General features: G+C 45.8%; 1 protein-coding gene across 1 annotated transcript in view; it reads right to left on the bottom strand.

Moving 5' to 3' along the window:
• NPLOC4 (NPL4 homolog, ubiquitin recognition factor) overlaps positions 1-19203 on the bottom strand; it is an 847851-nt gene that overhangs the window by 129199 nt on the left and 699449 nt on the right. The window contains exon 16 of the mRNA XM_069655142.1: positions 589-691. Within this exon, the coding sequence (XP_069511243.1) occupies positions 589-691 (103 nt within the window). The remainder of the gene's footprint in view (positions 1-588; positions 692-19203) is intronic.

Genomic DNA, 19203 nt, shown 5'->3' with positions numbered 1-19203 from the left:
ATTCAGTAAAAAGCATCAACGACCAAAATGTTACTTAGATACCACAAGCTGTGGGAAGATTTTTTTCTACAACAATGTACATGCAATATTTCCCAATATTCCTGGGAAAAAAGGAACATTTAAAAAAAAAAAAAAAAAAAAAAAGGAAGAGCACCACCTTTGCGGCAATCCACTGGGAAAGACATCCAATGGTAAATACTGGTGTCTCCAAAAACATTATCAAGAATATACCGAATTCACCTGCCTCCAGAGTATAGTAAATAAGCAAATCACCAAAAAATGATATACAGATCACTTCTATCTTAACTAATTAATCACCAGTCAATGGAAAAACCTGCGCTTGGCAAACAGTAAAACCTCAACCGCACTAAAAATAAAACGGGTAATAAAGTTGGCAAGACATCTCCACCAAGACGCTGCAAATGAAAGTAAGGTGGCAGGTTTCCCATTACTTACTGAAGCAGTTCAAACAAGCGTATTCCTAACCTCAGCACTTTTGATACCATATGGGGATGCAGCTAAACGAAACTCTTTTGAACAATCGAATCCAAAGGCTCATCACAGTACATGCTACACAGAGTTACTTACTGCAGAGCTGCTCGACAGTGGCCCACTGTTCTGACTTCTTCCAAGTCTGTGCTAACTCTTCGTCCTTTGACCGAACGGCATCCAGAAGCAAGCTGATACTATCCTGTATGTGGGTGGGGGTGTGAGAGAATAAGAGAACAGAAAGTGAAATGCATGATTGAAGAACCAGGTACATGTGGATGACAGATAGGGAAATAGGTCATAATAGAAGGTTACAAAGGATAAAAGCATGGCAAAATCTTCCATAAAAAGCATTTGTATAATTCCCCAAACACGAGGTCCAATCTCCAAATGTCGAATCCAAGCATGTTTAACAAAAGTTAATTTAAATAGCGTTCTGCCACTCTAGGGCCATTTCTCAGCACTGAAATAAATGTGTTGACATTGATGCTAGAAGAGTGGAGAAAGTTTATTGAAATTCAATATTCGATTTGTAAGGTTCCGGCATGGCATCAAGGTGTATTTAGGGCATGCAGGGTGATGGAAAAAACACATTTACAAATGGAATTCCCATTGCAGTAAATGTTCACAAGGGAAAAACCAGTATGAGACAAATGTTTACAAACAAAATAGGTTTTGTTTCAAATGAAATAGTTTTGCCAAATCGTATGCAAATGGCTCAACTTGCTAGCTATTTTCATCTAATGCCCAGGAACTACTAGCCATTTCCAGATACACTATCCTTAATTTACATAATATGGCATGCATTTCCATCCATTGCTAAGCATGCACTGCCATCATATACAGAGGTACCTAAAACAGTTGCCAGATATTTTCAGGTGGTCGTATTATACATACAGGTTCTCATTTGCTAGGTTTCGGGATAATATAACATGTCGTTTACTTTATTTTATTTATTTAGATGTATTAAGCGCTTTTGCTAATGAGCTATACAATAGAGATACGTAAACCGTAATAAAAGGAATCATGCGGTCACATTCAGTATGGTGAAGTATTAAGGTATTTACTGAGAACAGACCTAGCTTCGGAAGCATAAGAGCACTTTACAATCATGGGGAAGAACACAGTGAGGGAAGCAGAGAAACAAGGGAGCGTGAAGCCAACAGGTGGTGCGGAAGGCAATTTGTTAGCAAGGGATCTACAAGCTATCAGGGACGAAACAGTTGGGAGCAGATCAGCCAGTCTCAGGTAGGGTGGGGAGTGAAAGGTGTATAAACCAAGGTGTTGGGGAGGAGCCATTCCTTGAAGAGGAGGGTCTTGATCTCCTTCCTGCATTGTAGAAGCGAGGCTGCAAGTCTGATGTTGACTGGAAGGAGCTTCTAGAGTCTTGAAGCGTAGACAGAGAATGCCTGTATTCTGGTTCTTTCCTTATGGCGTTGGCAGAGTTCAGGTCTACACATGTCCTTACTTCTGGTGGATCATAAGCCTCTGGAGATGCTGAGTTTCTCAGTGAGGTAGCTTGGCAACTTCAGGGTGAACGCCTTGTGGGTGATGAAGCAGGATTTGAAGAAGATGACGCAGGCTTGCAGTGGGAGGCAGTGCAGTTCGATGAGGGTAGGGGTGATGTGGCTAAGTTTGCAGAGTCTTTTGATGAGTTGTACTGCAGCAAGCAGGACACATCTCAGGGATGCCAAGGTAGTCGCTGGAAGGCCTTTCGAAAGGGCATTGCAACCATCCAGGTGGGAGAGGTCCAAGGCGTGGACAGCAGATCCTGAAGTTGCCTTCTGGGATGAAGGGCTTGATCTTCCCCAGGACAGAACGTTTATACAAAGCAGTTTGTGTTTTCTTTGCTATGTGCAGTTTGAAGAGAAGCATCTGTCGATGTCAAACCCAAGGGACTAGGTGCATGTAGCCAGCTGGGGTGCAAAGCCCTCAAAGTGATTAGCAGAAAGCAAGGTATGGATATCAGGGTGTTAGGTGTTGGTTAGCTGAAGGAATTCAGTTTTGGAGGGGTTGCAATTTAGGCAAGCACTGGACATACATGAATGGATCAATGTGAGGCAGACCTTGAGTCTGTGGACTTCTTCGATGGAGAATATTTTGAAGTAGAACTGCGTGTCATCTGCATATTGGTGGATGTGGATGTTGTGTGGAGAGAGGAGGGTTCCAAGCGGTTCCATGTAAAGATTTAAGATCACGGGGTAAGAGGATGGGTCTTGCGGGGACTCCACAGGTGACGGGTAGGATTGGTGATCTGGTGGAATCCATTTGTACAAACTGGCGGTGATTATCAAGTTGAGTATACAAAAGATGAGCTTTGAGTGAAGAGTGAAAGGAAGCGAGAGAAGACCGAATGTAAGGCCGGAGGTAGAGCGTGCCAAAGCTTGCAAGCAGAAGAGAAAATTAATGGCAGCAGGACTAAGCACAGGGAAGACCAGGAGCAACCATAGTAAATAAGCACAAACATTAGAAAAAGGAAAGAAGGGAAACACTAGGAGAATACACCAAGATGAGAGAAGAAAGACTGGGAGGCACAAGCATTTAACAGACAATGAAACTGGAAATGAGCTGTAAAAGAAAACCAACAAAAGACAGACATAGAGAAGGAGAAATGAGAAAAAGAAGGCAGCAGGAAGAGAAGATGAATGGCATAATTAATTTTGCAATCACAGAACTTGAGCTTTTGATTTTATTTTTGAGAACATAATAAAAATGAATATGAAGTTTTATGAAATAAGTATATCCATCATACTTTATTTTGGTGTGAACCATAAATGCATCAACCAATAAACATCTTAATAATTAAACAATGCATCTTACATAATATATAATCTCTAAAAATAGTTCCTTCGAAACCAATGAGCCTAACAATCCTATACGAGGCACTGATTTAAAGTTCCACCTAATGTCAACTTGGCCTATGATACAGCTTGAACCTAAAACTGTCCCAAAAATAATGAAATGGGTTTGAAAAACCATACTGTAATGGATCTGGTCCGCTAAGACCTAGATCAACAAAGATTTAATTTAAGTGGCAATGCCACTAGTAGCCCTCAAATAATTTAATTAATAAAAATATTTATGTTATTGATTGCTGTTATTATAACAGGTCATTGATAGGACACAATGCCTTTCATGGGAGGGCAGACCAATGTTATTTAAGGGCACATAGAAACGGGTAACTTCACACAGGAATGAACAAGCAGTAAACATGAAGAAAAACAAATAGATGCCCAGATATTAGATGGAATGTATTCTAGATATATAGTATAAAGAAACAAATGTCAACACTGACCCCTGTAGGGACAAAACTGATGGATTTTCTTTATTGCCAGCATCTGCCCATGCAAGGACACTTGTGATGACCGTGCCCAATTATTGCCAGCATCTGCCTCCATAAGGGCGCACCAGTGATTGCCTGCCTCAGAATTTCAGCTTTTGTCTCCTTATGGCCACACCAACAATGGCTTTGCCAAAAATAGTCAACATTTGCCCATTTAAGGGCACTCTTTGGATGACTTTACACCCAAATATTACCAGCATTTGCCAACGATGTAAAAATATACAAAGTAATACATTAATTCACTGAGGTGAGGGGAAATCTTTCTTCTACAGGCATGCTGGGATCGTATATATTGTCAGCCATAGGTACGATGACCAACGCAAAGAGGATAGGGGGAAATGGGCATGCCTGGCGAGTGCCTCTAAATAATGCAAAGGAAGATGAAAATATGGAATTCACCAGAACCCTAGCTGTAGGGCCAATGTACAACAGTTTGATTATACCTAATCATTTCGGGGGCCCCACTCCCATCTTCCCCAGAACATCCCACATGTACTGCCATGACACCATGTCAAAGGCCTTTTGGGCGTCCAGGGTAACAGCGACTGCCTCAGCATTCTGATTGATTCTGGACATAACATTAAAGAGCTGTCTAATATTAAGGGCGGTCGATCTCCTGGCGACTGGAATAAGCAAGAGAACTATGATATGAAAAAGGTGTTTGAGTGGTCACAGATATCGACAAGATTCTAAGTGGAAGAGAGTTAGAGGAGGAAAAAAATAGAAAGACAGCTATGAGGCAAAGGAGCAGGAAATAAGAGAATCTCAGTTTTAGTAGGGTTATGATAGTGAGAGAGCATCCATTACTAATGGTAGAGATGCAATCAGAGAAATGAATGTAGCTAGTCGGAAAAGAAGGAAAAGAAATCTGAGACTCGCCAGCATAGAAATGACAGTGAAGACCACATTAGAGAATATATAAAACAGTGATAGTGTAAATGGAAAATAGCATGGAAGAGTACATGAATGACAGCAGCTTTTTAGCTAGCCTAGAAAAGCCTTGCTAGCTTGACAGCAATAATTTCCAAGTGCTCCTGTTGACTCCAAAGGCCTATTTTGCCATAAAAAGGAACCTACCTGACATTCACTGTTTGGGACAGTGCATAAAGGTGCATTAGGACACATGTAGAAGAAATGTAAACCATAATGGGCCTGATTAAAAATGTGGTGGTATTACAGCAGTAAATCGCTGAAATACTGCAAAACAGAATAACAGTTACCATGACTTGGTACCGCAGATTTACTGTGGGATTACAAGTGTAAATCCCAGTTTTTTGGAGTTCATAGGACTCCATGGGGATTTCAAACCTACCTCCATACCACCAAACGCTTAGTTTGAGGATGCAGTAATGTTGCAGTAATGAAATTACCGCCATATTACCGCTGGTTTTTCCACACTGCCAACTTCCTAGTGAGGCCAAATGGGTCATATGTAATGGACAAAAGGAGAAATTACCCCACTGTCATGTTTTCTATGGATTCTTCTCCCGCAGATTCCTCATCATGGAACATGTATGCAACCGAACCAAAATGAAGTTTAAAAAAAAAAACATTAACAAGGGTACATCCCAACATGGTGAACCTCCACAACAATGCTTGAAAAATATATATATATTTTTTCAAAAACAGAAACGGTTATCCTAGAGCCATCACCAGATACCTTCTCGTTTGGACAGAAGCAACAACCCACAGAACTTTGAGCGGGGATGGACAGGAGGATCGATGAGGAATCTGCAGGAGAAGAATCCATAGAAAGAACATTACAGTAAGGTAATTTCTCCTTCCGTGGATTACTTTTCTCCCGCAGATTCCTCATCATGATAGACTCCCCAAGCAGTTAGGATCATGAAGGAGGGCAGAACAATTCAAACTAGTAGATTCTGTAGAACCGCCCTACCAAACCTAGCATCTGCTCCCTGTGCAACATCCAAGGTATAGTGCTTGGTGAAGGTATGCAAGCATGACCAAAAGGCTGCCTGGCAAATATCCCTAACAGGGGACCCCTCTCCGGAGGGCTCTGGTCGAATGGGCCCCGATGCCCCCTGGAAGCTCGTTACCTGCCGATTGATAACACTTGGATATGCACAAAATAATCCACTGTGACAGGGTCCGTTAAGTGATTGCAATACCTCTTCTAGACAAGGAATGGGCCACGAATAACTGGTCCGATTTCCCAAACTCAGATGTGCGAGCAACATAGATGTTTAACGCTCTCTTGGGATCAAGGCGGTGTAACCGCTCTTCCTCCTTTGAGGGGTGTGGAGGAGGGTAAAAGATGGATAAATCAATAGTCTGTGACAGATGAAACTCTGAAACACCTTAGCAAGTAATCTTGGTCTGACTTTAAAAAGACTTTCTCAAGAAAGAACTTCAGAAAGGGAGTTTTCAGCACAAGGCTTGGAGTTTGCTAACCCTCCTGGCAGATGTGATTGCGACCAAAAAGGCTGTCTTAAGGGATAGTAGCCGTAAAGAACATTGGTTGCCAGACATTTCGTTGAAAAAAATTGGTCGACCAGACAAATGGTCGAACCAATTTGGTCGAAAACCAAATGGTCGAAATTTTTATTTTTTTATTTTAACCCTTTTTGGGGGGGGGGGGGGGGGGGGGGGGAGTACCCCCCAAACCCCCTTTTTTTCTCTAAAAACCCCTTTTTGAACTAAACGAAATCCCGAAAAATAAATATATAAATAATAAAAAAAATTCGACCATTTGGTTTTCGACCAAATTGCGTCGACCAAATTGCAGTCGACCAGTTTTTTTTCGACGAGTTGTCTGGACACCAAGAACATTCATTCATAGGCACAAACTGACCCGCCATCAAGTAGGTCCCCTTCAGGGACTGGGCCATGACCGGAATACTGAAAACACAGACAGGGCCGTCAAATACCCTTTGACTGTGGCAACCTGAAGGCCTGAAGAGGTTAGCGACAATTCACTGTGGGGGTGGTGCAAGAGATAGGGTCAGTCTCGAGATCCCTGCACCACGCCTCAAATCTTCTCCACCTGCAAGCATACAGAGTTCTTGTTGAAGGTCTTTCATGTAGCCAGCAATACCTCAAGTACCTCCTCTGAGAAGTCCCAGTTATCATACCTCATCCTCTCAAGAGCCATGCATGTAGGTTGAGGGAATCCGGGGTCGGGTGGAGCATTCGACATTCCAACTAGGTTAGGAGATCTGGACTTTCGAGGCAACTGGGTATATGGACAGATGGTCAGCTCCAGGAGATCCGAGTACCATGTTCTCCTGGCCCAATCGGGGCGATCAAGATCATGGTTGCTCTAAATCTCTACAACCTCCAGAGAACCCAAGGGATGACTGGAATCGGGGAGAAGGCATAGTTGAGAGGGAATTTCCAATCCACCAGATATGCGTCCCCCAGTGCATCGTTCGCTATTCACACTTCCGGTTGAACTTCGTGGCGAATGGGTCTGCTTCTGGGGTACCCCAGAGAGCTTACACCTCTCCTCTGGGACTTACTGACACTTCCCACTTGAGTGACACCGTGCTCTGCCTGCTCATAGCATCCGCCAAGGTGTTCTCTGTCCCCGCCAGATGAACCGCCGAGACTAAGATTTGGTTCTCTCGCAACCAAAACCACAGCTGGACCACCGTTTTGTCTGTCAGGACAAGGATATGCTTCACTCTGAGACACAGGGCAAAGGCCCTCAGGGCTAACCTGATAGCCTGCAACTCTAGCCTGTTGATATGTCACTTGGCTTCTGATGGAGACCAGAGGCCGCTCACCGGCAAATCCTTGCAGTGAGCGTCCCAACCTAGGGACGCATCCGTGACCACTCGGACCTGGGGCCAAGGAGGACAGAAGGGTCCCCCCACCAACAGATTGCTGCATGTGTTCCACCAGCCAAGTTCCCTGACAACTTGGATTGGACACCAAAAGGCGATCCGTGAGCGCTCCAAGGTACGGAGGTCATTGGCCCCTCAGGAGCCATTGGAGGGATGTCATACGCAGCCTGTCCTCTGGCACTAGAAAAACACAGGAGGCCATGAGACCCAAGAGGCAGAGGAAGGAAAACGCTGGAAGAGTGGCGTGGGTCGAAACAAATTCACCATCTTTGCTATGCTGCTGACCCTCTCCTCAGGAGGAAAAGCCTACCCGACCCGGGTTTCTAATATTGCTCCGATGAACTGGAGCCGCTGAACTGTCAAACAGGACTTCAAGTTGAGGAAGACGCCCAGCTTGTGTAGTAGCAGGCAGGCGTCAGACATGAGAAGACCTGTCCCGACGACTTCCCTCGGATCAGCCAGTCGTCCAAGTACAGAAATACATGGACCCCGGATATCCTGAAGTGAGCCGTCACTACCGCCATGAGCTTGGTGAAGACCCTCGGTGTGGAGGTCAACACCAATGCTTTTGGTGTATTGGCACATGGAAATAAGATTCCTGTAGGTCTATTGATATCAGCCAATCCTGTAGTTCGCCATCCTGAATTTGTTCCTCAGGAACTTGTTCAAGGCCTTGAGGTCCCGGATGGGACAGAAAACTCCTCCCTTCTTAGGCACCAGGAAATACCAGGAATACCAACCCGACCCTCTGATCGGTAGGTACCTCCTCCACGGCACCCTTCCACAACAGGGTGCTAGGTTCTTCCTGAAGCTCCTGTCTCGGTTGGATTGAAGGGGGTGGATATCCGTCTGGAGGCCTCTTCAGAAAAGGCAGACAATAACCACTCCAAATCAACTACAGGGCCCAGGCGTCATAAGTTATTTCTACCCTTTGGGATCAATGCCCTGCCAACCGTCTACCAACCGTCTACCAACCGGTGCATCGTGGGAGGGGAAATCAAAGCGGCTTAGAGGGCGCGGGTGACCCTGCTGCTGCTGGTTGGCCTCTAGAGGCCCCTGTGCCCCTTCTTGGACGCGAGAAGCGCCTCTGGCCTTGCCTGGCTTGCGGGAGCTGCACCTTCCTGCCATAGGGCACATAACGCCTACTGCCTCTGTGCCGGTAGGCGAAGCTGAAGGCAGGTTTGGCCGGCTGCGCCGCTAGGCCCAATGATATAGCAGGCAAGGATTCGTCTGCTTTCTGCCCAAAAACATGTCACCTTCAAAGGGCATGTCCAGCAACCTGTTTTGTACATTTTGAGAGAAGCCAGACTTTTTAAATGGGCTTGGCATCTCATTAAGACTGCTGAACCCATTGCTCTGCCAACGCAGTCTGCTACCTCCAGGTCCGTTTGCAACGACTGCTTGGCAGCCTCCTTCCATCCACACCAGATGTAAAAATCCACCACCACATGCACCCTCTGGGACGTATTCAGCAGCACGTTCCACTGCCTTCCATAAATCAAATGAGTATTTGGTGAAACCACATGCCACATTAGTGGCTTTGAGCGCCATGCTACCAGAGGTGAACACCTTTCTGGCCAATGTGTAAAAGTCTTTCCCTTCTCGGTCTGTAAGCAGATTAAAGGTGGATGCCGTGGGTCTGGTGGAAATAGTGGCAGCCTGTATAACCAACCTTTCTTGGGAAGGGTGTGTGGCAAAGAAAGAGTTATCTTTTTTGCCGAGCCTATACTTCACTGTAAAATTGGCATTCACAGGGGGAATGGTATAAGGGTGCTGCCATAAGGAGGCTAAGGGGTCCGTACTGGGTGGGTTGAAAGGCATATTGTCGACTGTGGGACTCTCGTCCAAAATGTCAGTAAGCTCATACCCCTGAAGAGGAGTAGCAGACGCCTTCAACCCCAGGGCGTCAACTACCATGTGAACCAAATCCCTGTACTTAGCACTAACGTGGATTCGAAGAAACCCGATCTCAACAGCGGCACAAACGAACCAACGCCGACTGTCGGCTTTCGATTTTGAAGGTTCTTTGGCGCTTAGGGACGCTTGAAGACTTATGCCTGGCAGTTTTAACACCAGAAGACGTTTTTGACCCAGACGGTGTCGACGTAACAGCTGGCTTGGTGTCGTGAGCACCGAGCGCTGCCAAAGCTTGCTGCTCGAGGGCCGGAGTAACACTACAGTAGCTTGCGCCTTAAACACTTCTAACTGAAGTCTTAAAACGCCCACCCTTCCCAAGCGGTTGGCCCCCACCCAGGGCTTATCTTGTTCCGATGACAAGCTGGACTCGTGTCGATGGCGGTGGTGCGTTTCTTCCGTGAGGAATGGTTCCTGGAATGGGACCGTTTCTTTGTCTTACAATGGCGTTCCTTCCCCTTGTCAGGAGTGGGCTCCTCAGACTCGGCCTCTGAGAACAGGACCAGCGACCGCGCCAGAGACTTAGCGACTGGTCGGCCCAAGGCAGTTTCCCGGTCCTCTGCCGTAGGGATTTCGGCTGAATCTTCAGTGTCGTGACTAAAACCTAGACACCGTAGGAAGACGTCATGGAGGTCGGTAAAGGACATTTTGGCCTCGCAATCGCTGCATCGCTTCAAGCCCGAAACAGATGACATTGCGTCAAGGTTTTGAGAAAAAACGTACAATAGTACAAATAGAACGTCGAGTAAACTCTGGTTGTGTTCCCGATGCAGCATGCAAGCACGTGGAAAAAAAAAAGGAACTGAAGCATGGGACGTAGTGACGTGCTAAATATACACGACGCCTGGCGCCATTTCAGATGCAGACGATTGAGAGCCAGACCAGACGGAACAACGATCGACAGCCGAGTCGAGGTCTGCGATGCCCCCTGTCAAAAGTTTCCAACAGCATGGATGATGGATATCATGATGAGGAATCTGCAGGAGAAAAGCAATCCATTGAAGCGTATTGTGTGGAAGTTAGATTTGCCACTCACTATGTACTAATGCCTCCATTAGCAGAGGTCGCTACAGTTTAATCCATGATACCAGACACCCAGGAGTCCATTGGAGGCACTGCTCATCAAATGCTTAATTGAATCTCTAGAAGGGACCAAAGACTGTGCCTTGTGGAAAATGGATCCGCAAGATAATAGAGCCAGAGGCATTGCCGGTCCAAGAAACATTTTAAGACCTATAGACAGAGAGCAGAACTAGATATGCCAAGAGAAGTAAAGGAATGGTCCACTGTGTTAAAAGCCACTGACAGACTTTACATAATATTCCAATAACAAAGATCACCTGCTAGGTACCAACACCATTTACTAGGTGTTGCCACAATATGGTATACATTACTCACTGTAATCATATTTCTGATGCTTGTAACTGCTTGGATTCAAATGCTTTGCATAGGCCGACATCTAGCGTAGGTTGAAGAGTATTGCACCTGAACTTGTTCGAAAAGGGACGTCAACAGAGCGTGACTAATACAATCCCTAGTGTGACGTACCCTGCACCCATGATCCCTCACGTGTCGAGGTCCCTCAGATTATTTGTTTCTGACAAGAGTGAGTGTAAGTTGCAAGTGTAGTTTGTAGGTAGAGATCATGAGTTGTGAAAGATCAATGTCCTCTCCCCCCACCGGCCAAGGACCTTCAACTCCGGAGGGTAGGTAGGGCAGGCGCATGTGAATCTAAGCAGATAAGCATCAGAAATGCGATTAAAGTGAATAATGTATCCCATATTGTGGCAACACCTAGCAAATGATGTTGGTACCTAGCACGTGATCTTTGTTATTTGAATATTATTCAAGGTCTGTCTGTGGCTTTTGACACAGTGGCCCATTCCTTTACTTCAAATGGATTGTATCCGCCCACGTATTCCTCATCTTATGATAATTATCCTTCCAGATGCTTTAAAATTGTTTGACAGGGGGCGAAGTGTACCGTCTCGTTGAGTCGATGTCCCGCGAGGGCCTCCGTTCAACTGTTGACATCACCAGTATAAGTAGCGCACGCAGCGCCCTTTGGGTTAAGTTCTGTTTTCCCAAGCTAACGCTTCAAAAAAATTACGGCGCGCTTCTCTTCCTCATCGGCTCCATCAACGCCTAAGACGGGCTTCAAGAAGTGCCAAGACTGCCGATCACCGACTCACACCCCGTATGTCTGTGGTGCCTTGGTACCGGTCACCATACCTGCGACTAACTCCTGTCAGGCGATGACCAAAAAGGCTCTAAGGGAGCGTAAAGGTAAATTGGCGGTGGGGAGGTTGCCTTCGAAGTCTCCTTCGAAGAGCTCAAAGAGAAAGACCCAAGAGTCGAGGGATTCTCAGACAAAAAAAATTATAAACTGCCTTGATCGAGAAGTCGATCATGCCATTCTTCGTCTTCTTTGAAGAAGGCCAAGAAACAGCGTCACAGGTTACCTTCGACCTCTAGTGATTGCTCGGCTGAGGTAATCAAATGTCCATCTAAGTTGGACTCCCCAGCAAAATGGGAAGTGTTTCGTAATGAAATGCTTAATATCTTTGAGAATGTGCCCGATCCCCTCGAAGGACAAGCAGAAAGCACATGAGTCTGTCGTTCTGCATAAAGACGACAAAGGGAAGTCTAAGACAAAATCTTTGAAACCGAGCCATAAGCCAGTACAGCATTGAGAAAAATCTAGATCCGAAGAGAAATCGTCGAGGGCTTTGACAAGTCAGGAATCCAGTCCAACAAGGGTTCCTTCGAAAAAGAATAAGTAGAAGACAAGGTTGACAACTTCGCTGACACCATCGTCGTCTGAGCCGTCTACAACAGTATCGAAGTCGACTGCGACAAACGACTCAGACTTCAAAGCCGCTGTCATCGATTACTTGGAAATTGTCAAAACCAGTGGTAACCCAGGAAAAGGTTTTCAAACCTTTGCACAAGAAAGATTTTCTTAAGTCTTGAACTTCCATATATGAAGATAATGAACCTTAAGATAACATACCATCATTTGGGTTACAATATGGCACCCCTAATGTGCCAGATGAATTTATCTCTGAAGAGTCTAGATTAAAAGACCAGTGGTTTAGATACCTCTCCCGAACTGGAATTTGGCAAACCAGATCCTTCTGACCACGCTGACCCCACATATAGGAAACTGATGAGTAAGTCAGAGTTTTTAGGTTGGAGCAGGCCTACTCCTTTTGAGCAGGATGACCTTACAGATATTTTGGATCAGGGACCCCAAAAAGATCAAACTTTGCCATTTCACACTGCATTACAAAAACGTGTCTCAGCAAATTGGGAGACACCAGAGACTACAGCTGCAGTGAATACAAATTTTACTAGAAAATATAGACCATCCAGCAGCAACCCAGAGTATGTGACAAAACACCCAACACCAGAAAGTTTGGTGGTTCAGGCGGCTACATCTACCAAGCAGTCAGCATATCCACCCATCCCTCCTGATGGGGATAAGCGAGTGGATGCCTGGGCGAAAAAGGTATTATGGCTGGTAGTATGGCATTAAAGTCAACAATTGTGACTTGTACTTTGTCAAGGTTTACGATTACTCTGTGGGACTGTGTAGCTATGGCGGCTGACCACATCCCGGAAGGCGAAGAAAGAGACCGCTTCCTGGCAATCATCAAGGATTGTAAGGAGGCAATGGTTGAATGCCTCCAGTCAGGTCTGGACATTACAGACAGCATCAGCAGATCCATGGCAACTAGCACAGTGTTACGCAGATCTGTGCGAGTCTGGATTTGCACCAGATGTGCAGTCTAGACTCCTCAACATGCCCTTTGGAAGCAAAGCGGATGACAGTTTGGAAAAGCTGCAGACCTCAAAAGCGGCAGCTACATACCTTAGCAGCGCCATTAGACAGCCTCAACACCACTACTCTGGTTCATCTTCTTGGAGGCGTAAGTCCTTTTGATTCTACTCCTCAATTGGAAGAGGACAAGCCGCTCAGAGAAGATTCCCTCGTGGTGAACGAGGGAAAGTTGCCAAGACAACCCAAGCAGCAGTAATTTTACCCTCAGCCTCGACTTCAGCCACCTCAAAACCACTCTTGAGGCCTTGACTCACAAGATCCCGGTGGAAGGCAGACTTACTCAGCATCTGAAAGAATGGCGGGCATTACTTCAGATGCTTGGGCACTGGAAATTGTAGCACAAGGTTACTGCCTTCCTTTTCAAAAAACGCCTCCGGTTCATACACCGGGGAACAACTCTTTCAAAGTTCCGGATCTGCTCCTTGTGCAGGAAATGTTGACACTGCTAGAGAAAGGTGCTATAGAACAAGTACCTGTGTCGGAAATGAACATGGGTTTGTATTTCCCTTATTTTCCATTTCCCAAAAGTACAGAGGATGAGACTCATCTTGGACTTAAGAAACTTGAACAAGTTCCTCAGGAAGGGCAAGTTCAAGATGGTTACCCTTTCCCAAATGCTTCAGGCTCTCCAACTCCCAAGACTGGATGGTCTCATTGGATATTCAGGATGCTTACTTTCTTGTGCCTATCCATCTCAAGCACAGAAAGAACTGGTGGTTCGCAGTTGGCGGTTCTCATTATCAGTTTAGAGTTCTGCTATTCGGGCTGACCTCCTCCCTGAGGGTTTTCACCAAATTGATTGCAGTGGTGGCAGCGAGTCTCATGACGGGGGATTCACGTCTACCCCTACCTAGACAATTGGCTGATAGGGCACGTTCACCCGTACAAGCCCAGGAACATCTCAGCGTAACCAGCCACTCTCTTGACAGACTGGGCTCCTCCCTCAATGACAAGAAGTCTCACATGATACCATCTCAAAGACTCCAATTTATTGGAGCGGTCCTGGATGCTTCCTCTGGGAAAGCCTCGCCACCTGAGGTGAGAGCTCAACATATTCTGCAGATGGTCACCAAATTCGAGTGCCCAGCATCTTCCAACCTTCTATTTTTTGAGGTTGCTCAGTCTCATGGCATCCTGCATTTTTCTGGTGCCAGAAGCCCGCATCAGAATGAGAACCCTCCAATGGGCTTTCAGGACTCAACGGTCCCAATTCTCAGGCAGAATGTCAGACCACCTGAAGGTTCTGAGCAGTCTTTCAGGACCTTCCGTGGTGGGCTTGCAAGGACAACATTCTCAAGGGAGAATCTTTTTCATAGCCATGGCCAGAGAACTGTAGGGATGGACGCTTCACTCACTGGGTGGGGAGCCCACACCAACAACCTGACAATCGGCGCTTGTTGGTCTCCATCGGAGTCAAAACTACACATCAACCTTTTGGAGCGGAGGGCAATCAGACTAACGCTGAAGCCCTTCCTGCACTCTGTACAGAGTAAGTGCCCTGATAATGACATACAACACAATGGCCATGTACTACCCCAACAAGAGAGGCGGTGGACGGTCACTACCACTGTGCAGACAAGCAATGCAGCTCTGGTTCTGGCCAATTCAAGAAGGAATCTCTCTATCGGCAGTTCACCTAGCCGGAGAGGAGACTGCAGCAGATGCTCTGAGCAGGCAGAGCACAGTCTCCCATGAGTGGGAACGAGCTCAGGAAGTCCTTCAATACTCAAGGAAGCAGGCAGACCCAACACAAGACACTGCTATTTTAACAAAAGGAAACATTTTGTGTTGTGGTGCAGGACACAATCTCTTAATCCAACTGATTTGCCTAGATTAGCGAGCAGTACTTGTAGGAGGTGGGTTGTTGGAAGGTAGTGCGGCAAAGAGACGTTTCAGCACCGCTTGTCCCACTTGGGTATCACCCTTGGAATGTGCGTCCAGACAGTAATGTTGGGTGAAGGTGTGTACTGAACTCCAAGTAGCAGCCTTGCAAATGGCACCTAGGGGTACATTTGCTATGAAGGCTAGAGTTGCCCCTTTGCTTCGAGTCGAGTGTGCTCTAGGCTTAAATGGCAATGTTTGCTTAGCAAGAGAGTAACAGAGTTGGATACAGTTGACAATCCATTTTGAAATTGCTGCTTTAGAGATAGGGTCCTCTTCTATTCCAGCGGCTACAGATACAAAGAAACTATCTGTTTTTCTGATAGGCTTTGTCTTTTGAAGGTAGAACATAACAGCCCTGCATACATCTAGTGTGTGAAGATCCTTTCTGCTGCGTTTGTTGGATTTTGGAAAAAAATGTAGGAAGCATTGAAATGTTGATATGAACCTTGGTGAAAATCAAAGATGTATGCGTAGAACCACCTTGTTTTTGAGTAGAACTACAAAGGAGTCTTGTACTGACAGAGCTTGTAGTTCACACTAAAGGCCGTTGTGTATGTAAGGTGTTTAAGGCTCACTTTGTTCATTGGCTCAAAGGGGGCCCCCATGAGACTTGCGAGTACGTTATTGTGGTCTCAGCCCGAGTAAGATTAGAAATAGGGGGAAGGGGGTACCGTTTTTTGACGGACTCCATGAAAGCCTCAACTAGGGGCACCTTCCACCACTACATTTTACATTGAGATGTGTTGTAAGCGGAGAAAGCCGCTAAGTGTACTTTGAGTGAGTTAAAGACTAATCCTGAGTCAATTAGATATACAAGGTAGTTGTCTACATTAGACGGTGAACAGTCAGTTGGATTAAGAGAACGTGTCCTGCACCATAACACAAAACGTATGCGCGTGCTTCCTTGAGTATTTCCATGCACCTTTGGTCTAGGTTTAAGTGACCAAATGTTATGACCTCAGGAGCCAAGCTAAACTCAGCTTCTGAGGGCAGGGGTGAAGCGTTGTTCCCTGATCCGGAGAGAACAGGTTGTTCGGACAAGGTAGTTTTCATGGGAAGATAGAGGGACATTTGAAGTTGGGAGAACCAGGTCTTGCGTGCCCACATTGGAGCTATTAGGATTAGTGTTACTTTTCCCCAGTGTAGCGTAGACTATTTTGTTGAGACGAAGTTGTCCATCACGTCTGTGCCACTCGTACTCCGAGGGTAGCATAGTACTCCTGCTTAACACGTCTGCCCGAGAACTGAGTTCCCCCGGAACATGTTGTGATGTAGTGCCCACAGCCAGATGTTCTGGTCTAGTTTGGTTTTTTGCTTAAATAATCTCCCAATAGTACAGACTTGACCCCTCGTTAACAAAAAAATAGGGAGTGCCCAATCTTTTCAAAACCCTGGGCTAGTTTAGACAGCCCTGGAGAGTGTGCTCCCCCCTGTTTTTTTAAAATTATTTATCTAAAACATGGCTGTGGTACGGTCTGTGAGGACTAGGACTGTTTTGTGTGCTAGCTGAGGTCTTGAAGGCTTGAGGTGCTTTGAGGACCGCTAATTGTTCCAGAAGGTTGATGTGCTTTATGGTTAGCACCTGTGTCAAAAGGCTGTGAGCAGTGTGATGCAGGAAGTGAGGGCCCCACCATGATTGATGCCACTGTTGTGAGAGTGGTCTTGATTGCTGGTGTCTGGAAAGGCTTTCCTCTTAGCAGATTGCTTCTGTTCCACCACTTTAGTGACTGAATCAGAGGTTGCAAAACCACCACTAGATCGCCCCACAATGCGCTTGCCTGCAACCATTGTTTTGCTAGCCACTCTTGCACTGGACGCATGCGTAGCCTGGCGTGAGGCACCAGGTAGATGCAGGAAGCCATCATTCCTAGCAGGCACATCACCTTTCATACCGCCACCTGACGACTGGCTACAAACAGGTGTTTGAAACATGTTTTGGACCCTCTCTTCAGAGAGAGAGCCTAGTCCGTTGTCGGTTTTGATTAGTGCCCCTAGAAGGAAAAATTACTCGCTGTAATGTTCTTTATGGATTCTTTTCCCGCAGATTCCTCATCCGATAGATATCCTCATCCAGCTCTGTTGCTTTGGAAAAAACTTCGACAGGGGGCATAGTGGACCTCGACTCGGATGCCGATCGTCAATCTGTCTTGTTCGGTGCTCGATCATTGGTTTGACGTCAGGCGTCGCATATATACCACAGCACTACACCTCATACCTCAGTTTCCCTCTTTTGTCCTCCCGAGCTAGACCGCTGCAGAGGAAAACGGAGAAAAAAAGACTAACCAGCCCATAAGATGTTAAACACACTTCCCAAGGGAGGAAAAACCTTGTTACGACATCACAATCTGTGAGGGAGGAAGGGTAGCTCAGGGGCAACGCTTTTGTCTTGGAAGCAAGACATTGTCGCGCATCACAGGTTCGAATGCGCTTAGAAACCACTCGCTGGTATTAAGCGCGTTATAAAAGAATAATTACAATAATTATAGTGTCAGAAAATATACGAGATCCATTACTCACCGTAATTGTATTTCTGGCGCTTGTATCTGCTTAGATTCACATGCTCTGCATAGTCAGACATCTAGTGGCAGTCGGACATTACTACAAGATGTGTTTTAGAAACTTAAAAACAGTCGTCGCCAGGGCGTGTTTAGTAATACTATCCCTAGTGTGACATGTACTGTACCCATGGTTCTTCACGCATTGAGGTCCTTCAGATTGTTTCTGACATGAGGTTTCATGAAGTGTAGTGTGAGTACAGATGTGATAAAGCAGAAACAGTGATAACCCAGAAAACATCTGTGCGCCGTCTACTTCAGAAGGGGAGGAAAGGTGGGCGCATGTGATTCTAAGCAGATACAAGCACCAGAAATACGATGAGAAATGTATCCCTTCTGGAGCTTGTGGATCTGCTTAGATCACATGCTCTGCATGGATTAGAGAGCAGTATCTAGAGAAGGAGGTGGGAAGTTAGAAGGCACAGCAGCAAAGATGTTTTAGGACTGCTTGTCCCACCTATGAATCTGCTTTAGTGTGTGTGTCAATGCAATCATGCTGTGTGAACGTATGGATGGAACTCCATGTAGCAGCCTTGCAGATGGCGTCTAGAGGGACATCTAGAAAGAAAACAAAGGTAGCGCCTGTACCTCTGGAAGAGTGTGCCCTCCTGTGTTTCCACTCGCTCACTCTCTCTCTCTTCTTGCTCCACTTGCATGGAATTCTCTTCCCCCGGACATCAGAGAATCAGTCTACATGGATTAGTTTAAAACCAAACTAAAAGCCTACCTCCTTGCCTCAGAGTTACCCTTTTACCCTACCTCTCATCTGCCTGCTAGCTAACATTTTTCACTCACATTGAACCAGCCTCTGTCCCTCACCTCCTCTGCACCCACTCTTGCACTTCACCCATCATGGTTACATCCTGAGCACACCGTCTACCTTCACTTAAAAATGTCCAATGTTGATTGTCCTTAAATCTGTATGTCCACTTATGTATTGTCCCCGGTGAAAGTTACATTTACACCCCTACACAACTTGGTCATAATTTCCCTGTTAGGCAGAATCCTATGCAGTGCCCTTAGGGACCACTGCACAGAGTTAAGAAGACAAGTGGTAATACAAGTTCACCTTTGGTACAAGCATGTACTACACTGTTTAAGTGGTAGCAGTAGCAGAGCAGCCAGACTTATCTCAAGAGCAAATGAGCAGTAGTAGAGATTACACAAAGGACTACAATTGCTGTGACTCAAGGAAACACTGACTTCAAGGTTTCTGGTTAGAAAATTTAAGTACATTTATTTTTAAACCATCTGTTCACAAAACACTTCACTTCTAGAAAAATAAAACCACACTTCAAATACACTACACACAACCAATTCCCCTTGTGCAGAACAATTCAAGGTAAGTACCTTAGGATTTGACAGACC

The sequence above is a fragment of the Ambystoma mexicanum genome, chromosome 3q, assembly GCF_040938575.1.
Source record: "Ambystoma mexicanum isolate Mex_15411 chromosome 3q, UKY_AmexF1_1, whole genome shotgun sequence".
Lineage (NCBI taxonomy): Eukaryota > Metazoa > Chordata > Amphibia > Caudata > Ambystomatidae > Ambystoma > Ambystoma mexicanum.
The sequence above is the reverse complement of the archived record's forward strand: the minus strand, read 5'-3'. Positions and strand labels throughout refer to the sequence as shown.